This window comes from Helicoverpa zea, chromosome 24 (genome assembly GCF_022581195.2).
Source record: "Helicoverpa zea isolate HzStark_Cry1AcR chromosome 24, ilHelZeax1.1, whole genome shotgun sequence".
Classification (NCBI taxonomy): domain Eukaryota; kingdom Metazoa; phylum Arthropoda; class Insecta; order Lepidoptera; family Noctuidae; genus Helicoverpa; species Helicoverpa zea.
The window spans coordinates 6,934,552-6,957,544 of NC_061475.1; the positions used below are offsets into that span (position 1 = coordinate 6,934,552).

Consider the following 22,993-nt stretch of genomic DNA (forward strand, 5'->3'; position numbering starts at 1 on the left):
TAAAATATTATTTTTGCTTACATGACATAAAATATTTTTTTAATAATTATAAACTTACTACCTACCCTTTTTCACATGAACGCGTAGCGATATTAAAGTTTTGAATAAAAAGTGAAATTCATATCAAACACTTCTTAAATATTATAATGGCCTCTAAACTGTGAAAAATAAATCATTCAAAGGTCATTGGGCACCTTAGTATGAAAACCATACCCACGGCGGATACGAACGAAATATAGCACAGTATAATGATAAAGGCTCTGATTTACTATGGCATTAGTCGCATCAATGTGAACCATGGAAATCTAGAGAAAATCAGGTGTAAATATCAAATATTTTCCTCATTTCAATGGGGAATTTAAACGACCAAGTTTGACGGATTTGAGAAATCATTTCTTTGTAGTGAAAGAGTATACTCGCCGTTTATTTCCATTGTCATCAGGTCAGGATCTGATGATGGAAATCCTGAGAAATCGAGGGCAACTATCAGAAATTTTGTAGGCATGCATAGGATTAAAACTTGATTCTCAGATGTATGTCTGGTGATACTATCAAACAGTGAAGGTTTAGAGCTTATCTGATGATGGAGACGTGAGAAAGTCGAGAGAACTCGGTATGTTTTAGTTACGTCGTGTTTGGGCTTATATTATTCGTATTGACGAGAACTTTTCACAAAAGTTAAAAATAAAAACTTTTTACAAAAAAAAAAACAACTTCTAAAACAACAAGAAAACTGTTTATATGCATCGGTCTAGATCTCGGTGGTTAAATAAATATAGATGCATCCTCTAGACACCGACTTCTAGACCGATGCACCTAACATCTTTTTAATTTCTTTCTTGCTTTTGTTTTCTTGTTGCTTTTTTATATGTTTGAAGTTGGATTTGTTTGTAAAATGCTACAAAATAAAATAATGCCGACTTTATAAAACAAAGAAAGGGACAGAATTACACTTTTGTCAAGGCTCTAGAAACGTAAAGCCAGCAGCCCCGAATCCTACTCTCTAGAAGTCGTTGTTACAATTCGACAGCTACAAGTCGTCAGGCGGTTTCGAAAAAAACCTGAAACTGGGGCTCTTTAGGTGATTAATCCCTCAAAAATAAAAGATCCCATTCCTGCAATGGCTGCTTTAACCCAAGTTAGTAGTGAATTCTCATCACCTAAAATAAAATAAGCTCCAACACAAGGTAACGTTATAAATTGTAAAGGAGTTCCCATAACTATATCTGATCTTAGCTGTCGATCCCACAATGGCAGTCAAACCTATCTTTGTGGAAAGTCTTCGCCAATACGAATAAAATAAGCCCAAACACGTGGTAGTTGCAACATACCGTTCGGGAGTTCCCTTGACTCTCTGTAGTCTCCATAATCAAATCAGCTCCAAACCTTCACTGTTTACCAGTACCCTCAAAAATACACTCACATGTCTGGTTATGACTCGATGCGTGCCTACAATATTCAAGAGTTGCCCTCGATTTCTCAGGGTTTCCAGATCCTCATCAGATCCTGGTCATCCGGATTGGCACCTTCCTTCTTTATGAAATGTCTTTAACAATAAAAACGAGCATTGCAACCTGTACAATCCTCTGAAACTGCTTGTCTTTTATATTTTTCAAACGATCCTGGACATTCGTCTCCATGGAATTTTAATAAAATATTTATATTCAAAGAAACGTCATACCATTCTCCACGATTTAAAACTACTTTGATTCATGTCCGCCACTTTTTACAAAGCGGGTCAGATATGCCCCATGACCTTTAAGACATAATTAGTTATTTTCAATCAGATTTCTGAATGATGACTATAAAATGTTGTATATAAATAACTTCAGTAAAATAACTTTTACAAGGTACTGGCCTACTATTTTAGTTATATTATAAAATAAAAAATATTAACTATTTTGACTCTCACGAAATTACCATAACTATGATTGTTCTAAACTGAACGGTTGGCGCGAAACTCACTTTTTATCTATACAGCATTTGTACGGAACCCTCGGTGCGCGAGTCCGACTCGCACTTGGCCGGTTTTTTTTTTTATTAAAACAGGCCTATAAGGTAAACGCGGGTGAAGTCGTCATGCCCCAATAGTCGTCAATTAATCTAAAAACTTTTATTTATTATTTCTACTGAACTTAAAATGGCCCGGTTTATATGTCAACATATTGTTGATAATATATTGCACAATTGAAATTACAATACGGGGTTTTAACATTCATGGCGTCTGAGATATGTTATTCGAAAAGTATGTGCCCTAACAAAATAGTTTTTTCGTGAAGTTCAGCTGTCAAAAGTGAAACTCAGCACGTGGTTTTGTGCTTTGATTTACATAACTCCAGTGGGGTCTGTGGTATATTTCTTTATTTAATTAGATAGTTAAGTTTATTTGCTAACGATGTAATATGCAATTTGGAATACTTTTAACATAGAAGATATATTTTTTTAATGTGACATCTATTGGTACTTTAAAACTCCTATTTGACCCAAAACCCGTCAATTTTAGAATTATTATGACGACTTCTGGGACGTGCTCAAAAGTTGCACCTAAACTCGTCATAATGAGGATATTTTGGGTTTTACAATACAAAATGCGAATAAATAGCTAATATCGGGACTTTTACAAAATTGTTATCTCTCTAGAACAAACATATTTAAGGTTTAAACTACATTTGTTGATAAAACTGCGTTTCTTTAAAGCTTTTTCTTAGGGGTACATTTTACTCTCCTGTTTCCTATAAGTATGCACTTTCTACGAGTGTTTTTTTTTAGGTATATATTGGCCGCTGTAGGCCTCCGCCATTCGATTAAGGACACACGATACATATCTACCGCTTTGGGTACAACTACTACTAGCCTTTGTTTCTACTACGCTTGGATTACAATTTGTGGCAAGCAAAAATTGACTGTTCTTACACTATGCTTTTTGTTTGAAATAACTGCATGTCGTCACGCGTATTGTACCGCGTCTCCCTAACTTACTTTAATAGCGCCTATATAAAAATATGTCATTCAACTAGTTTTGACGCAAAAAATATTAAAATCAGTTTTAAAACTAAGATGACATAGCTTCCATCGCTGTCACTGCTTTGCTTGTCGTATTCGATATTGATGGGTAAAGAGTAATCTTATAGTTATCGGCACGAATCTTGAGCTCTGTCTGTCTGAAAACTAATACAGTGCATCAAAAAATTGTTCCTCATCGCTGTCAGTGGGTAATGTACCCAAAAGGCTGGCAGAATTGCCACGTTGGATGGCAATGCTCAACCTCTGTGCGAAATAAAAGCCAGCCTTTGGGTCCCGTGAAGTATCAACCAGGCGCTGGGAAATATCCTTGACAAGAAGGCGGGCTCTCGGACCCCGCGGCCCAAGAGTTTCAACCCCAAACGGCTCAAACATGTACTTGAATATAAGGTTACTATATTTGCGCCGCTTGAGGGTCTCTGCTTGTGCAGCGGCGGAGCCAGCACAACATGCAGTTCCGGGATGGGAGAGTTCCGGGAGATGGCGCAAGAGTGTCGATGCATGTCGCGTCCCACACTAAAGTCCTACCCAACTTCCACGGAAATAGCGACATGCCGTCTGGTCTCTTGCCATTGTCGCGTACCAAGCCATTTGGTTCGAGTACGGCTGGTACGCCGACGGCAACAAGAGCGCGACGGATCACGTCGTTGATGTTAGCATGTCGTGGTATGCGGCCGGCACTGCGGCTGCACGACTTTCCAAGCATTTAAAGCCTCGGTCAGGCATGGCACCTCAAAATTGACCAGTGTGGTGGTCTCACAGACTTTCATATTTACAAAAATAATAAAGGGGGAAATATTAAAACTAAGTATCAAAAAATTCATCCGCATCGCTGTCAGCGGGGATCGTGCCCAAAAGGCTGGCTGCATTGCCACGCTGGATGGCAATGCATATCCTTTGGCCGAAGTATAGGCCAGCCTTTTGGTCACGAGTGGACTCCACCAATCGCTTACTGATTTCTTGAAAGAGTCTGTGGGCACTTGGGCCCCATGGTCTCAAGGTTTCAACCCCAAACGGCTCAAAAATGCAATTGCCGGTGAGGTTTACATATTTGTGACGTTTGAGGTTTTCCGCAGCTGCAGCAGCTGCACCGACACAGCTCGCGATACTGGGAAGGTGGGAAGGTGCAAGGGTGTCGACGAAGGTTGCGTCCCACACCAAAGACCTTCCCATCTTCCAATGCATTATAGACATCCCGTCTGGTCTCTTGCCATCGTCGCGTGCTAAGCTCTTGGGTTCTAAAACGGCTGGCACTCCGGCAGTGACAAGAGCACGACGGATAATGTCATTTATGCTGGTGTGTCGTGCCATGCGACCAGCACTTTTGCCACAGGAAAGACCATGGTGCCCAAGGCAGTCCACAGATTCGCCGCACTGACAGCGATGCGGAGCCCCAGTGGGAGCGCCGAGGCGTAGGCATGTAGCGAGTCGGAATGTTGTGTCACCCAGCATGGTCCCAACGCTGGGTGACGGCAGTGCGTGAAGCCATAGCCTGACTCCCACTCTCCCACAGCCAGTAGGCGGGCACGCTCAGCAGTATTGACAGATGTTTCAATTAGTTTATTTCTCGTCAATCTGCAGAGCGGCTCGTCCCACTGTCTCTGGGAAGCCGGGTTGTCAGGGAAGGCTGTATTTGGGCAAGCCACTTTCCAGGCGTTCATACCATGCACCTCAGAATCGACCAGTGAAGGGGCTAAAATTTTGCTGGTCAACTCCTTAGTGCCGCAGACCGAGGATAGGAACGCCGGTAGACTTAAACTGGAAATTTGGCGGACGCCGAGGCCACCGAATCTGATCGGAAGGGTGGCTTGAAGCCACGCTCGGTCGTCCAAGGCCAAATTAAAAAGAGATGAAGGATAGTACGGATAATTTGGTCAATTCTGTCTAAAAGATGTGGCTGCTTCCATAAGGGAGAGGAGCGAAGGTTGTATATAAATTTTGGGAAGACACAATATTGGTTTTACAATTTAAATATTTTAATAGTAATAATTTTACTCGTGCTACATTATGCACATGACTGCATGGTTATATGATTGATTACGAAATATAACATATATTTTATAGACTGATTTTGTGATTCCAAGCGTTTGATAGATAGGAATATAAATTAAAATATAACTATGTGTCTGTTTTATTGAATACCTGCTCTTCTAACAGATTATGACCTGCTATTCTAAATAGTGATTTGGTTTTCTATCTATCTACCTAATGTTTCAAAGGCACAAGTATGCTTAACAAAATCAAGCACAAAAAAATGTACATAACTTGAACTTTATGTTCAAGAGCAGAGAGTTCACATTAGCATTAAAAGTTGACGAGTACTGGGAATATTTGACGAGTATCCGTACAAATCAGACGACTATTGGTACAAATCGCCCTTTTTTTACTTTTGCCTTAATAAGTACATAAACCCATGAAAATGATTAAAAAAACATTAATTACTTAGAATAACGAATAAATACTCTATCACGTCATGCAAAAATTTTCATTTTACATTGAATATTTAACACACAGTAGCGCTTCAAAGTCGGTGATTTCCGAAATCCGACGAGTATTGGTACGTTTACCTTAATAACTCTTTCAGTTCCAAAGAGAGTAAGTGAGAAAGAGAAGAGTGTGTTACTCTTTCTCGCATCACTACTGAATGGATTTAATGTGTATTTGCATATTTAATAAGTTGCGAGCAGTAATTCTCTCGGCCATCTAGAAAACGGCAGGGAACAGCTAGTTTTGAAAAAATGTTTTAGATTGAAACTTATCAACGATGTTTGCTCTCTTTCGAAAACAGAACTAGTTATTTAAAACCATCCCTTAAAATGCCTACCCTCTGCCCTTTTTTAATTTTTATCTTCGTTAATCGCTATCCAATCAACTTTAACATCAATTAAATATTTTCATTTATGTCAGTGACGAGCAAACAAGTCATGTTCAAGTATTGTTTGACATAAAAATAAAAACATTTAATTTTCTTACTATTTTTTCACTATTTATTGAAACACTTATTGTTGTCCTTGCCTGTGTGGGTACTATAAAAGGAGACAGACTCAAAAATAAGATTGGACTTGCTATTTTTTTTTATTCATAAAGTTGGATTTGAATGGCAATCAGATATCATTAGTATTTATTAAACTAAAGCCTTCTTGGTAACTCTTTTTAGGCTCCCGTTTTACCCGACCCTATTGTTTTCGCTCCTCCGTCCATCCGTCCGTCTGTCACCAGGCTGTACCTCATGAACCTTGATAGTTAGAGAGTTGAAATTTTCACAGATGATGTATTTCTGTTGCTGCTATAACAACAAATACTGAAAACGAAAATAAAATAAATATTTTGGGGGGCTCCCATACAACAAACGTGTTCTTTGCTCATTTTAAATAATGGTACGGAACCCTTCGTGCGCGAGTCCGACTCGCACTTGGCCGGTTTTTTTAAGCGTTTTTGTTATTTTAAACACTGATACATGACAACAACTTATGTTTATAGATAGAAGCGACATTGAAATCGTGTTTATTTTTTTGAAGGCCGATTAAAACATTGGTTGGCTCACTGGCTCACTACATATAATTTTTATCATGCATGTTTGATCGAACTAATTACAGTAATTATTAGCATGGTAGAAAACAGAATTTCAAGATTGCAGTGGCCACCTATCCACGGATCGACAAACTGAAGATTCTAAAACTTATCTATCCATTGGCTTGCGATTCATATTTTAAACTTAGCTCCAAATAAATTAGTCTTCCAATCTCTAATCTCAATCCTTCACTGTGTAAGGAATCCTGTGCCCAGAAGTGGGTAGACAAAAACACTGATGATGATGAATCTCTAATCGCAAAACAACGGATAGATAACTTATAAAAATCGCAGTAAATTGTGAAATCCGTCATTCAGCCGAGTCACCATGACTATGCTAAAATAGGTACCAAGCTATAAAGGTATCAAGTAAACTAGATATAGCCTTACTTCCCGGACTTCTAAAGCCTGGATGTGCACCGAACCGTTTATGCACTAGAAACGCAAGATCAATTTCTTTAGAGTACGATAATACGACGCTTCCTGTCTGACATTCACTTGCATTGACGCAAACGGAGTTCTAGATCCTTGTATTTGCAATACAATGGTCTATATTAGGTCATCTCAGTATGGCTTATATTGAGATAAGCATCATCATCTCCCGAGCCTTTTGGCAACTATGTTGGGTTCGGCTTCCAGTCTAACCGTTTGCAGCTGAGTAGGTACCAGTGTTTCACAAGGAGTGACTGCGTATCTGATCTCCTCAACGCAGTTACCCGGACAACCCAATACCCCTTGGTAAGACTGGTGCCCGGCTTAGTAGCTTATGACTACCCGTAACGACTGCTAAGAATGTTCAATGACAGCCGTATATATTGAGCTGAACATCATCTAACCAAATCTTAGGAAAACCCGTAAAGTATAAAAAAACGTTTGTACAAAAACTTGTTGGTTTTTGTTGACTGTTGCGTAATTAAAACCGACATTGTTAAGTAGCTAACGTAATTTGACATTAGGTCATACTAGAAATAAACAAACAATAATCCCTCACGCGGTTAAGGAAAATCCATAAGTTTTGCCGTGTTTAAATATTTGTCTTATGTTCTAAAATCTTTAGGGCTTTTAAACCAAACAAGCGAATGTGCTTCCATGACCACCTGTTACATTATTTTAGAAAGAACAAAAAAAATGCTAAAACGGGCAGTTTAAGTTGTGTGTTGATTCAGTGTAAACGTCCTTAACTAAATGAAAAATGCTACTTACTTGCACCCTTCTGAAGGTCCGGTCTCATCGAGGATTTTTGTGATAAGATCACGGACGATCGTATTTTCTTCCATAATGTGTTCCGACTGTAAACAAACAAAAACGTAAAGTTAAGTAAATTATTTATTTCCACAAAAAAACAAGTGTAATATTCTAAAAAGATTACTTATTTTGGCCGAGACGTTATTTACAAGGTTGAATAAAAACAACAATTTAATTTGATATTTAGTTTTAATCGGCAAATGTCCAAAACCGTATAGATTTGCATATTAAATAACACTAATTGGTCACCTGAAGGCAAATATTAAACTACTCTATTAGAAGGATTTTGGCTAAGAGCAATTTTACATCAGCGGATTTTTCGCTTGTGTGCGCTTCATATTTTAAGCGCAGTAAAAAACCTGCCACGCGTGCCTAGGTATCATCATTTGATCCAGTAGGTTGTCAATTGTATTCAACATAACTGTGCGTAAAATCCGCTAGTATGAAAGAGCTGTAAGCGACAAACCCCTACTAGTTTGATAGAACAACAATTTTACAATATTACTTTCAAAACTTAAGAATTATTGATGTATTCGATAATAAATTGAACAGTCAAAGTCAAACACACTTAACAGTCCCGTTCGTAACGTCAGGATCCAAATTTTTATGTTGACCTACTTTCGGAAGACTTATAAGCTACGTCTCGTTTTCAGAGTATTGGTCGAAGTTAGTTCATTTTTAAGTCGGGGTCTCAAGCGGGTTAGTAAATATTTATTACATACTTCGTTCTATCGAATTCCTACGATACTGAAGAAATAATAAGTTTTACAGTTACAAAATATTCGGGTCCCTTAAAAAGGGCAAATGAAACATAACCCTTCTCGACAGTTAGGTAAAAAAGCCAGTTTAATGTGCGGTCCTGGATAAAAATAGAATCCCTCCAAGTCAAAAACAAAATAGTTACCACGAAATAAATCACGAAAACTGCACTTAAGGCTCGCCTCTATTTTTAAAGCGAGTTTGTGACTTGGTGTCCCAGAAACGTCAAGTTAGGTAATCACGTCTAAGATCCTATCTTACAGCTTATTCGAGAGAAGACCCTTTAAAAACTGACAGCAATTATGAGAGCGGAAAGCCTTTTTGCATTGGACGCCGCACAGTGGATCCAAATTGAAAAATAGTGGACATAGGCAACAAAGTTCCAATATCGATTCGATATTTTTTTATGTGATTCTTCATGATATTCCAGACAACTTTTACTCTTGTGAAATCTCTTCTAAAGTTGATCGTTTGTCTGAAAAAAAAAAAATTAGATTTTTTTGTATGGAGCGAATCACGTTTATTTTTTTTTCTTCAATTGTACGAATATGTTAGGTCTGTGGCGTGAGTATATGATACCTAGGGTCATTCTCTATCCAAGAAAAAATATATCAGCGCCGGTCATCTGCAGCCGCGCGAGTAATCATTCGGTAAAAAAATAATATTTTCTATGACGTTTTTTGCCTTTTAAGATCAATTCAAAGTATATTTTCTGTCTCACTTGGCTGTTTTCACCTTATTTTTGGTTAAATATATAGTTTTAATGGCATATAGGTACTCACAACTAGTAATTCTAGCAGAGGTTTTGTTATTATTGCATGTTATCGGTGGCACCTGGATTGTGATTGATGACTCATTTGTTTGTGCGCTCGTCTAAGCGCATAACTAATTAGTCATCGAAAACTGCTCGTCTCTGATTGGCTGTAATTTTTTTTACTACCTGCTACCTGTAAAATAAATATTATTTGTCAAATATAGGTGAAATAGTTTGAATTTTTATGGGCAAGACGTTGATAATCATTATCTACATAATCTAGCGTATAGTATAAGTTATCGTACGTATGATCGAAAGAAAATTGTGAAATTATTGTAGCCCTGAAAAGGGCTGTTTGTCATACCAGCTCCGATGGGCTTTTGTGGGAACAGTCCAGAGCCAGATCACTTTATTTCTTATTCCAGAAGTGGGTCCGGCAAATTTTCGGACTCTGCTAGGAGGCATTCTTCTTCCTCCATAATCTCGCTATCACAGGGAGGCTCGGTAGTCTGTAACAACTGAATTGCTTCAGGCAACAACTCACCATGAACCTGTTTCGTTATTTTAGGCCTTATGTAGGATATGTCCTTATGTAGGACGATGCTTATCATGACTACTGATGAATCACCGAACCCTGTGGCTGTGTTTGACGTTTTCTGTTTATAGTTACTCTGCGACGAAGAACCATCAAGCCCCCATTTCCAGGTCAACTGAATTCTTCATTTTGAGACCTGTCAACAGAATTCACATCTAGTAAAATCCTCTCCACAGTGTGGTCCAATAGCGCTTGCAATTTAATTTGAGCTCCTTTTTCGGTAATCTCCATACTCTCTTGTGGTGGATAACATCTTTTCTTGGCATTTACTAGCTTTGGATAAGATGGAAAGGCAGCACAGTTTTCTTCTTTCAGAAATTTTCGAAGAGCTAAGTACTTCCATCTCGAGAGCGCAAGTGAGGTATAAAGAGCTAAGCACTTATCTTCAGAGACGGTACTTAGGCTCTGCTTTTTGAATAGTCGCTCGTGTACTTGGGATAGCGTTTCTGGATTACTGGAAAGGTATTCGACTACTTTTGCCAGATTCGTTTTGCCGTTGTTTTCTTTTGTTAAGTACCAGTGCTGCAACTCTTCCTCTGAATTTTCTTCTACTATGGAAGTAAGCCGTCTTTTTTTTTTGCTTATTACTTAAGTCTTCGAACGGTTTTCTGTGCTCCTTTTCTGTAGATGTTCCCGCTTCCGTAGTACATACCGCAAGATTAGGAACATGGGAATTCACATCCACTGGCTCAGATAAGTCCGAAAAGCCCAACTCACTTCTCAGGTCAACACTATCACAAACAGGCCAGTTGATATTTTTTTCCAACCAATTGCGATTATTTATACGATTCAGAAAAGTTTTTTGGCTTCTACTTGACTCTATCCACTTTTTATTTAGACTTACACAAAAAAGTCGACAGAACTCCTTGATTAGGTTTTTGTCTTCTTCAGAAACTGTGGTATTCAAAACAGAAATTATACTTTCATATAGAAACATATAATTTTTCAGATCACCACCACTTCTTAATTTCACAAAAAGATCTAGGTTGATACAAAATCCAGCCATAGTTCTAATGTAAATATTAAAATAAAAGTATTTCACCGTGTTCACAAATAAGCGACAAGAGCGATACTAGAGGGACATAGTAAATGTCTTTGTATTTATAGTCAGTGTTAATTACTCAAGTAGTGAACATATAAACATGACTAGCAGGTAGTAAAAAAAATACAGCCAATCAGAGACGAGCATTTTTCGATGACTAATTAGTTATGCGCTTAGATCCAGGTGCCACCGATAACATGCAATAATAACAAAACCTCTGCTAGAATTACTAGTTGTGAGTACCTATGTGCCATTAAAACTATATATTTAACCAAAAATAAGGTGAAAACAGCCAAGTGAGACAGAAAATATACTTTGAATTGATCTTAAAAGGCAAAAAACGTTATAGAAAATATTATTTTTTTACCGAATGATTACTCGCGCGGCTGCAGATGGCCGGAGCTGATATATTTTTTCTTGGATAGAGAATGACCCTAGGTATCATATACTCACGCCACAGACCTAACATATTCGTACAATTGAAGAAAAAAAAATAAACGTGATTCGCTCCATACAAAAAAATCTAATTTATTTTTTTTCAGACAAACGATCAACTTTAGAAGAAATTTCACAAGAGTAAAAGTTGTCTGGAATATCATGAAGAATCACATAAAAAAATATCGAATCGATATTGGAACTTTGTTGCCTATGTCCACTATTTTTCAATTTGGATCCACTGTGCGCCGTTGAAAAATAAATTTTGGGAGATGGTTAAAATTCTGATTGACTGACTGTTATGATTTTGTGTGAAGAATAGGAAAAAATACTACTACTACTACTATGATGTTGTACTGTACCTACAGGAATATTAGTCACATAGCCAAAAGACTAGTTATAAACGACTATTCCATGGGTACATTTTTTTCAGTGGCGCTCTGAGCTGACAATGGAAAGCAAATGACTTGAAAATTTTGAATGTCCGGTGGAAAAACCGGTGGATTTTCTCCTAACTCAAGTTTTTTTTTTAGTAAAACATTGGAATTTTTATGCAAACAGGTGATATTATTTTTGGTCAAGCTGTTTTATATTGCGTTTCGCCTGAAGTCAGTATACAAATAGTATAACACATTGTAAACTATAGAATGGATAAATAGATTTAAGTGTTGTCATAAAAGTGCAGATAGCCAGTTGTCTTTTATTCCCCATGTAATAAAACTTGTATGTAATCGACTTTGTTACATTACAAGAGCAAACCGCTAAAGGTGACCGTCGACTACTTCGATACTAAACACTCAAATGTTTTACTTTCATTTACTGTTACTGTGAAAACGAATAACAAAATCAACCACTCAATAATACCTCAGTAGATTTATGCCTGGATTATGACAACAAGGTCGACTTTATATGAAAAAATTGGAGAAAACATTCACAAATAAATTAAAAAAAACCCCCGCTCTAATTCATTACTTTAGATACGTGTTTTTTTTTAAACGAATGTTGTAATTAGGTAGGTATCATTTGATTTATGTAAGTATTTATGAAGGTAAAAAGCGGTCCCCCGACACGTCAAAATTTACTTTACGTAGTGTTAAAAGTTATTTTTTGCTTTTTATAGGGTTTAGCGTCTTTAAACTTTTGTCATAATTATTGCGTACTTTTTTTGGGTCGGGGGTTTTTTTAAATTTATAATTTTATTTTATTTCATGCTTTTTAAAGGAGCTCCTTAATTTTTCCTTTAATTTATTTTATCTTAAGATGGGGTTGCTATATGCGATCTCGGCCAAAGGAAGCTGTTTAACAATCCTCATGACAAACTGGCTCTGGGAGAATTGCACAGATTGAGAAACAATAAAGATTAACCTTTGGACATTCTAGATTTTCAGCAAAAATATAAATCGGTTTATCCGTTTCATTCCGGCATTTCAGGGTTTCATCCGCCACATCCCATTTCCAGCATCAGGTTCTCGTCAATCAGAAACATGAAGAGAACTCGTCAAGACAAATTCAACGAGCCCAAACTCGATGGGTTTACTAAAAGGCAGTTCAGGGTTACGTCTCCTACCTTCGTGCCCTAACAGCAGACCAGCTCAGTGGTTCCAAAAGACATTAGTGTTTCAAATTTCAGATCCCACATATACTTGCAAGTAAACTGAGCGTGTAACATTCCTATCACATCTAGCAAACGAGCTGATGACCTTGAAGACCTGAACCGATTTCCACCAAACATAGCTAAGAACACTCCCGACTGACATACCTTTTAAACAAAAAAAACCGCATTACAATCGGATCATCCGTTTGGGAGCTACGATGCCACATACACACACACACACACACACACACAGACACGTCAAACTTATAACACCCCGTCGTTTTTGCGTCGGGGGTTAAAAACATGCGATTAAAAAGAAAAGTAGTAGACTTAAATAACAAAATCAGCTAACGCTGCTAAATCAGGACATATCGGTGAGAGTTGCTAACATGAATAGGGACCTACCACATTAAACAAAAATGTTGCGTTCTTCCATATGTTACGAGTTAGTCGATATGTACCTTAACATGAAGTCAATTTTATAATAGGTTTGGGACTTGGCTATTTGAATTCAATGTAGAGTAAATACTACAAGGTTAATTGGAACTCCCTGTAAGCAAGTAACTAGTTCACCGACAATCTAAAGGTTTCATTCTACTATTTTTTCAATAGCACATATACCTTTCTTTAGCTTTGGTAAAATACAAAAAATTAAATGAATTAAAGGTAAGTAATGAAAGAAGCTAAAATGAATACAGGTAAAGACTAAAAAATAAGGCAAAACACCATAGACATAATGCCCCTTTTCAATACACCATGGTTTATTTGTTTGTGTCGAGCAATTCTAAATACCTTTTGTATTAAACATTAAAAATGTGTCTAGAATAATAACCGTTGGGTCATTGACCTTTGCATACAGTTATTAGACAGACATAACCATTGTAGTATTAGAAAGACAATGCTAATATTATTGTTACCCAGACTAGTCACTATAGGGCAAATGCAACATTTTCATTTCTGATCAATTTTTTGTTATTTGTAAGTTTTAAATATTATTTGATATTAATTTCCTCCAACTTTTTACATTCAAGACTGAAAATAAATCAATGTCCAAAATTATGTGCAGCTGTTTAACCAAAATTGGAACATATTTATCAATAGAGGAGAATGTATTAAATCATTAGGAAATATTTATCAAAATGCATTTAATTTATAGATATATTTTAAGATAAACAGGTGTTTATCTACCCGCACTAATAAAGTAAACAAACAAAACTTTGTTGCATCAGCAATATTATGAACACAAGTTATAATTTTGTTTGTTTAGGAATTAAGTTTATCATACTGATAACAAATCTGAATGATTGTGGGTTATGTTTATGTTTGATTATGACAACATTCCATAGCTTGCAAGTACTGACATGTTAATGTTTTGATGTAATCTATTGGACACACTCAGAGACATTTAATGGTTACTTGAGCCCTTCCTTAGTGCAGATTTTCTATGAGAATCTGTCACTAAGGAGTGACGTTAAATGTCTTTGAAGGTGGGGGTGATACATTTCTTCTGCCTATCTAACTCCTATCTTAAAAGTTTACCTCAACACGTTTACCTGGGTAACAATATTACATACATATTATCCCTCGATAATACAGTCTATCAGACTTACAGTCTTCCTGTGACTGCCAAAGGCACCTAATGACCTAGAAGCACACCCACAGTAATATCCACATCCATGCTTAATATCATTACCCATAAACCAAGTATGTACAATCTGTACACCCACATATCTCTAGTTATGTGTCACTGACATGCAATGTACAGTATGTCTATTGCAATCACTCTGAACCATACATTCAGACTATGCTAGTAATGAGTAGTTTTGTTTCTCAACTTCAACCACGGTGTCTGAGTCATGAACAGAACCTAGAAACCATAGTTGGCAATCGTGCTGACAGCTGGTAGAGTGAAAGACAGGTTTATGACTACCCAGAAACAATTTGTTTTGGTAACTTATAGTTTTGACCAGGAGACTATTTGTTTCACCAATGATAATTTTTTACATAGGCCTCTTAACATAAGAATCAAAAGCACATCCATAAGCAATCCAAAATGTTTTTGATTATAAGAACTGGGCATAAAGGAGCTTGATTTTTTAACCTATTTACTTACAAAATTTTTTAACTTAATTTCATTATCTGGTAATATCTGGGTCAGGGCAGTTAAAACGGGAGATAATTTAATCAAATTGCAGTTTTTTATAACATTATGGTGTTCAGCGTGTCACTTGATGGTTAAGATTTCAGAAAATATTGTAGAGGACTTAAATGGAGATGACTAACATCTTGTAAGCTGCCAGCCAATATTGGAACGTATATTATACCAAAAGCATTGCCATACTTTCAAAACTCTATAGCCGTATGGTTTAGTCAAATAGTCAATAGAAAGCATGCATATTGAATTACTGTGACTTAAATCCAGACTACAGGATTCTACTTAGGTACGTATATTACATGGAAACTTAAGTAACAATATGGGCATCATTATCATATTAATGAAAAATATTTATTTAATTAGTGTTTTTGTTATCCTAGATCGAATAGAACGGAATACATTACCTACATACATACATACTTAACATTATTCAAAATGAAATACAAATGCTTTGTTTTTCACATTATCATATGGTGACATGACGAAATAGGTCAAAAGATCCATGAAATAACAAATAAAAACATATTTAGTAAGACAGATGTGGCTTTAGTTAATAAATAAGAGTTGTTATTTAGGAAATGTTCCATCAAGGACATTCTAATTGTTTTCTTGGTGGAATCTGATACTATTAGTTTATTATTCTATAATTACAACTACTACAAGGTCTTTAAAAGTCGTAAAGGGATATTCCACCAGTTCAGTAGAATGGTATTCCTATAGGAAATAGTTCTAACTGTTTTGTATTGTAACTCACTAATATAGAAAGTGGGTAGGTGTTAGCATATTGCTCATTTAGGAAACACCTCATTTTGTACATCTTTCATAACATTTAAATGTCGTCATACACATAAAAGTAGTATATTTATAATATGTTACCTTGTTATTTTGTCCTCTAACGTACAAACTACATAATTCTAAAAATATTATGTGCATTCCCCGATGTCATTACCTACACTTCATCAAAAAAATATCGGAACACGAAACACTAAATATCACAACAAACGTTCACTAAGTCCATATTTCGCACTCATAATAGTCCACATTGGATAAATAATGCACTTTTGATAAATATTTCGTGTAATATCACCCGGATTTCAGGTCAGATTGACAGTCCAAGACATTTACAACACCCATTGAAAAATGGCACTATACGAAAACACTCACTTACCTGATCAGTTTCATTTTCGACGGTTTTGTACGCGTTACCTATGTGACATAAATCACTGAAGGCCATTTAAATTATAAAATTATTTCTTGCCACGATACATACGAGCTTACTTCGGTGCTAAGCCATTTTTTCCATTGACCTACATGTGTATAAAATTATACGTGCTTACTCGCAACGGTGTTGCTGTCACGAAGCGACTATTTAGTCACAAAATTATGTTTGATTCGTCAAATATTAAGTTCTATGTTATTTTGCTGTAAAACTTACATGATAAATCTTCAGTTTCCAGGAATTAATATTTAATGTTTTTGAGTAAGTAATTTTAGTTTGCAAATTTCCCGCCCTTTCAAGTCAATTTTGAGTGATATTTTTTACTTTTTTAATATTAAGCCCTATATTTTTTTAGTGTCCATTTTCTGCCAAATGGTGCAATTAATGATCGAGTTAAATACCTAATCACAAGAGATCGTTATTTATAAAGAGTAAACAATATATAGCAATTTAAAGAAATAGTTATTTTAAAATTGGCTCAAAAGGTAAGGTTCACTTCTATATTATTTCTTTCCCCACAACTTTATAATATTAAATTCTACTATGGCAACATTTTGCGGTCAACTCTTTCTCAGTCAGAACTGGTCAGAACAGCTTTTTCCAGAATGAAAAAATCCTGTCATGAAGTTAAATCCTAGTCTGGATTCTTTCTCTAATATGATTAAAGCAGGGTATAAGAAACATTTATATTATTTTAATTCAAACTTTTAGTCACTGATACTAAGAATTAGCGCCATCTTTGTATTAATGTAGAAAGAAAGTAGTGCTTGAAATGTACAGTAGAGGATAGGCTAGATGGCGTTACTTAGCGACTGAAGCAGTTTAAAAATGTTTTATAGTTGTGACGACAGGTGGCGCTACACGAAAATTGTATGCATCTTTGGAGCAAAATATGCATAGTTAAGTTAGAAAGATGTAGAGCTGCTGTTGCATTTTGCTTACACACCGGTTCGACTCCTGTACACAAAGTACCTACTTATTAGGAACATAGTTTCCGCTAAAAACCTTATTATTATTACCTACTTAGTTTTTAGCGGAACTGTGTTCCTGTAACATAAAGCCTGAATAACAAGGCCTACGTGGATGGTAGATGGAACTTTATGACTGTTACCTACATTGTCTTTGAGTCAAATACCTAGGTAATTAAATCCAAACTAATCAAATATGGAGAAACATTTTGTGTTTGTTTATACCCCAAAACCTCTGAAACTACTGAACAGATTAGAATAATTCTTTCAGTGTTGGAAAGCTACACCGTCTATTAAGGTAACGGGTGAAATGGGTTATATTTTATTCTTGTCCGAGAACTTCTTGATGAAACCTCAAGAACATAGATTATAGATGATTTTTATTACGGTTTGAATAGGATTTAGTATTATAGTTCTCTGTAGAAACTAACTATAAGAACCATTATAAGATCGCCTATCGTCGTCTTAGAATGAAAACCTCGGAAATGCATTTTTTCTCAATATTTTTTTATTGCATTTCTTGGGAGATAATCGTAAAAAATATCGAATACCTACTAATCCTTATCCTGAAAATTTATCTCTTGCACTAACGAGGTTTTCACTCTTTATTGCATTTCTTGGAAGATAATCGTAAAAAATATCGAGTACTAATCCTTATCCTGAAAATTTATCTCTTGCACTAACGAGGTTTTCACTCTAAGGCATCGCTATGTAGACGTATTCTTCAATAACAGCAAAATATGGATCTGGACTTCTACAATATTTTGAAATACTTAAACATACGTCCACATCAACAGCCCAATCGATTAATCAATGAACGTGTAAGTACAATTACATTCGAGTAAGCTTGTACTGGACCGTGACAAATTCCTTTGTGATCAGTACCTATGTAGGTACTGGGTGCAATTGCATCAGTTTATTTGTATGACCGGTGTCTAGCTTTGGACTGTGTGGGATATGTAATGCACTGTGTTGGTAGGATGGCCACGCGTTGATTAAGTACCACTGGTCGATGTATCGAAATAAAGATGGTTGTTAGGTAGCTTCTTATGTTTTTTACTCATATTTAGGTAATGCTGAGCTAAATGAAGTACTATTATACTAGCCTACCTAACAGGTAGGTCGAGCATTTTTCGTAAAATATTTGGAGAGTAGGTATATAATTGTCATGCAATAAGTTTGGTTTTTGTGTAAATAATCCAGAGTTTTGTCAGGAATTATAGTGATACTGCACCGTAGGATAATAGGTATGCTGAGGGGTAATCAATCAAAGAGCATTCATCAACATGACAGTCCAAGTTGAATTTTACCTTTTCGTTTTAGGTGTCAGCCAACTTACATAGCTACGGCTAGGCTTAGTCTGAGGCTTTGAGATGAAAATAGATTGGAAATTCTTTGCCGTTCGTGGAAGGTCTAACAAGCTGCAGGCTGGCCTTCGAAAAGTAAGTCATTTCTCAGGAACATCTTTATAAAAATTTTAAACAACCGATCATCTCCAATCATATAATAGGTATCCACGAAAAAAATATTTGAAAAGAGAACACACTCCAAACTTTATGCTCCATCAAAACACAGGCGCAGTCAGACATCTGTATAGCCGGGTAATGCCTGTCCCTGACATCGGCCGCCCGTGAAGACACCCCGTGGCGCTTATTATCCAATTTATCTGTGCTCAAAACGCGATGATTAAAATAAACACTGTTGCTGACGTGCCTCTAATAAAAGGAAATGCTTTTGTATTGTTCATTGTACGATGAAGACTTGTTTGAGTTAGGGCTGTTTAATTTGGCGGTAATTTAATTAATTGTAGGTAGATATCTAGCCTAGCTTGGGTTAACTTCCAGTCTAACTTGGTGCGGTGTTTACATTTATTGACAAAATATCGACTGATTATCTTTTCCCAACCCCGTTAAGTACCTATCTACATGAGAAATCTGATGATCTCTTTTGACTTCCAGTTACGGTATCCGAAGATGTTTAAATAATAGCCGGGACAACTCGTGTCCCGATCACGCAAAGCGTTACTTTATCTTATGATGATCAATCTACCCGAGTAGCTCTTATTTATCCACGAAAATCCTACTTCCTACTAATATCCTACTAATTATAAATATGAAAGTTTGTGAAAATGTATGTAAGTATGTATGTTTGTTATTTTTTCACGCAAAAACGACTGGACCGATTTGGTTGAAATTTTTTGTGTAGATAGGTGATACCCTGGATTAACACATAGGCTACTTTTTATCATCACACCACGCGGGCGAAGCCGCTGGCGGAAGCTAGTATAAAATAAATATGTAAGTAGGTCTTATTCCAATTACCTGTCAGCTGCATCCAGTTAATAATAATAATATAGAAGTCGATACCAGCAAAGGTAACTGCTACTGGTACTGTTTCTTAGATAAGGAAAATCACAGCAGATCACTATGGTGGTCAGATTTCGATACGAAACATGAACCCATATTAAATAGGATTAACAGACAAGCAAAAGATGAATATCATGAGGAATAGGTAATATTTAGGCTTGTGATCAGATATCTATCTATACCTAGGTACTAGACTTTATCCAGAATCATGGCAGTTCGGCAATGTATAGGTTCGCTCTCGCTGTGGTGGGCTGACAAAGTGTAGTCCTCACTATAAGACATGTCATCGACACGAAAGAAGAAGAAATGTATAGATGGTCATTCATCGAGATCAAGATATAGATAGGTAGATAGGTACCTAAGTAATATCAATGCAAATAAAATGCCAAGCATTTGCAACAATAGATGTATTAAATTGTTAATCCGTTTTCTTTTTCAAAATTAGTCCCGGCCCGAATCCACTGAAGACAAAAACTGACATGAAAAATCCATAGTTTTTTTTGTGTAAAACAGAACTTATCGGTCTATTATTTATAAGTGTGAATCCCCCTTCTGTCCTAAGCATGGGTGGTGACAATATTTCATTTTATCTTCATCAAGATGGTTTTTCCCTGGCTATGGGACAGCAATTTAATTACCGCTTAAAAACGTGACCATTGTTGGATACCATCACAAACAGATATTATTCTACACAAACTAAAACCTATTAGATACATCTGCGCCCCTGAAAAGTCCTTGCTTCAATACCCAAAGCCTTTTACATTTAATTCAGCAAAAAAACAAGCAGTTAATATTACCACAGACATGCCTTTTCAACGGACTGAAAAACAAAAGAAAATTCGAATAAAGAATTCAATCGAAATCGAATCAAGAATCCGTCTACCGTGCGTTAGAGAAACATAGAAATATACAATACGTGCAGTGTAAGAGAAGGACGAGTATAGCGTTAATCCTATTGGCTTATACCGGGCGACGTTTGCCGCGATTGGTCGCCGTGCCTTATTGAACTGTCACCGAAGACCGCGGTTTAGGGGGCGACCGGTAATTCGGGTGCAACTGTGGGGTGAAAGGGGGGGCCGGGTGGGGTAGAACTCGCAGTTTGGCGATTGACTTGTGGGTAGTTTTCGGGGTTCCTTTGGCACGTATTTCAAGCGAATTGAATGTTGAAATTTTATTTGGTTTGGGTAAGGATGATGTTGGATAGTTTTGGGGTACGATTTGTTGTGTTACTAAATTGGTCATAGCCAGGTCCTACGCTTATCCATTCATTTTTAATGTTAATATTTTTTTCATTTTACCCATTTTGCTGAACATGTTTTAACAGATTTCCTGTTTCAATTATGATACCCCTTAATTTGCATAGAGCTAGAAAAAATAATACTTAGGTACCAAAGTTCCCACAGAAATGAAAAATAATAAAAACCACTTATTTACTAAGACTTATGTAGTCTATCTAGCTTGAGGCCCATTTTTGCTTAGCTTTACTTAAAAGAAGAAACATTAAAATAAAAAATAACATTGTGTTGGCGAAAACGCGAAAACATTCTTGGTAAAAAAAAACCATCTCTGACACTTTTTCCCGAAAATATTTTTATTTACATGCCTTTTAGGTAACATTTTCCCATAGATAGGTAATATAATTTGCCCAACTCACATAAAACAATAGGTACCAACATAACAAAAATCACCCAATCTTGACGTTACCTTTCGCGCCAAAATCACGGCGCGCCCAATGAAAACGCGGGAACTGTTGACTTTTCGTCTATGATCGCTGGTTTCCGCGGGCACCGGGACGCCACGCCCTGCCTAATGTAAGGAGTATTCTTATTGGGTGATATCAAATGTCATTCGGGTTGTGTATGGCTGTATTGTTAGGTAAATAGGTAATACGGAGTACGGAGAAAATGCACACACACAAGGTACGTACTTAATTATAATGGTTTCAGAGACAATGCTATGTAGAGGATGTTAGGCTGATAAATAAATCGGTAAGAAGATAAATATGATTTATTATTTCCAGTTTTCAACCAATTTCCCAAAAAGGAGGAGGTTCTCGATTCGACGTCATAATTTTTTACCAGAGCTCTTACGTAACTTTCATAGACGAATGAAATGCATTCCTTTTCATGATAATATGTCATCTACCTACCTGCTGCGTAGAGTCCGCACAAAGACTGAAATCTATTTATTTTTGCATGGAATTACCTACTAAGAAATGGCATAGACTTGTGCATCTATTGGACTTGGAGTCTGGGCACCTACCTATTTGAATTTAATGTGTTTCAAAGACCGTTAACCACACACATTTGGCATCGAGATACCTATCTTGTCTAAGCTTACTTGATGTCGTTCAAGTAAATAGACTTAGCTCTAGTATTAATACGCTGTGGACTAACTACACTAAGTAGGTAAGTTCATACGTAATTACTAGTAATTAAGCTAAAGGTAGTAAGCTACTAGCTTGTCTCCACATACCCTGCTTACCCAAATTACCCACAACCAGATAAAAAATAGGCTTCCTCAAAAAATCGGATATGAAACACTGTTTTTTTTATGGGTCCAGTAGTTCCTGAGATCAGCGCATTCAAACAAACATACTCTTCAGTATTTATTAATATTAGTATAGATAGATATAAGTATAGATATAAATAGTACCTAAATGTTTTAATCTAAAAATATGAAGAGCCAGTAAATAAGGATCTTGTGACACAGAAGACGGATCGGAGGACTAGATTGATCGAATTTGGATTATATGACAAAGAAACTTGCTGACAAAAAAATTGAGACGCCTAGATATTGTCTGTTCATTAAATATGAACCGAAGTGTAAGAATTTAGAAGAAATAAAGAAAAAGTTTTATATTTTTTTGATACGAAAGAGGTTTTAATCCCATTTGGCTAAGCAGTAATTTTATGAATTAAAATGAAGCAAAAATAAACAGCAAAATAAACGAACCCGCACCTAATTGTTACTATATAAATTCAAACAACCATTCCACGTTGTAATTGGAAAACGGAACGTTCAATCCGCGCTAAAATGTACGACGGCATTATTCTAAACGACAGGGCCGACGCAACAGCGGCGTAATGCCACAAATTAAAGCTTAAAACGGACGGTTAACAGCTGACCCAAAATCGAAGTGTCCCCCCAGCTGGGGGACAGAGTCAGACGCGAAAAGCAACGGGGCGGAGCCTTGCCACGCCTTCAAGCTCAGAGGCAATATCGCGTCAAAAGTTCCCCGGCCGTGGCATAACGCGCGCGGCTCTGCCC

The 22,993-nt window shown here is 36.6% G+C and overlaps 1 protein-coding gene across 3 annotated transcripts in view; it reads right to left on the minus strand.

Moving 5' to 3' along the window:
- LOC124642499 (putative uncharacterized protein DDB_G0282133) overlaps positions 1-16,705 on the minus strand; it is a 40,646-nt gene extending 23,941 nt beyond the window's left edge. Inside the window, exons 1-2 of one of the 3 annotated variants that reach the window (XM_047180966.1) lie at positions 16,339-16,506; positions 7,795-7,880 (exon numbers count right to left, since the gene is read on the minus strand). In XM_047180966.1, coding sequence (XP_047036922.1) covers positions 7,795-7,880; positions 16,339-16,404 — 152 coding nt within the window. In that variant the 5' untranslated portion in view covers positions 16,405-16,506. Of the gene's footprint in view, positions 1-7,794; positions 7,881-16,046; positions 16,310-16,338; positions 16,507-16,605 lie in introns of those variants that run through there. The other 2 variants (XM_047180965.1, XM_047180964.1) reach the window with 2 other exon arrangements.
- Positions 16,706-22,993: the final 6,288 nt, after the last annotated feature.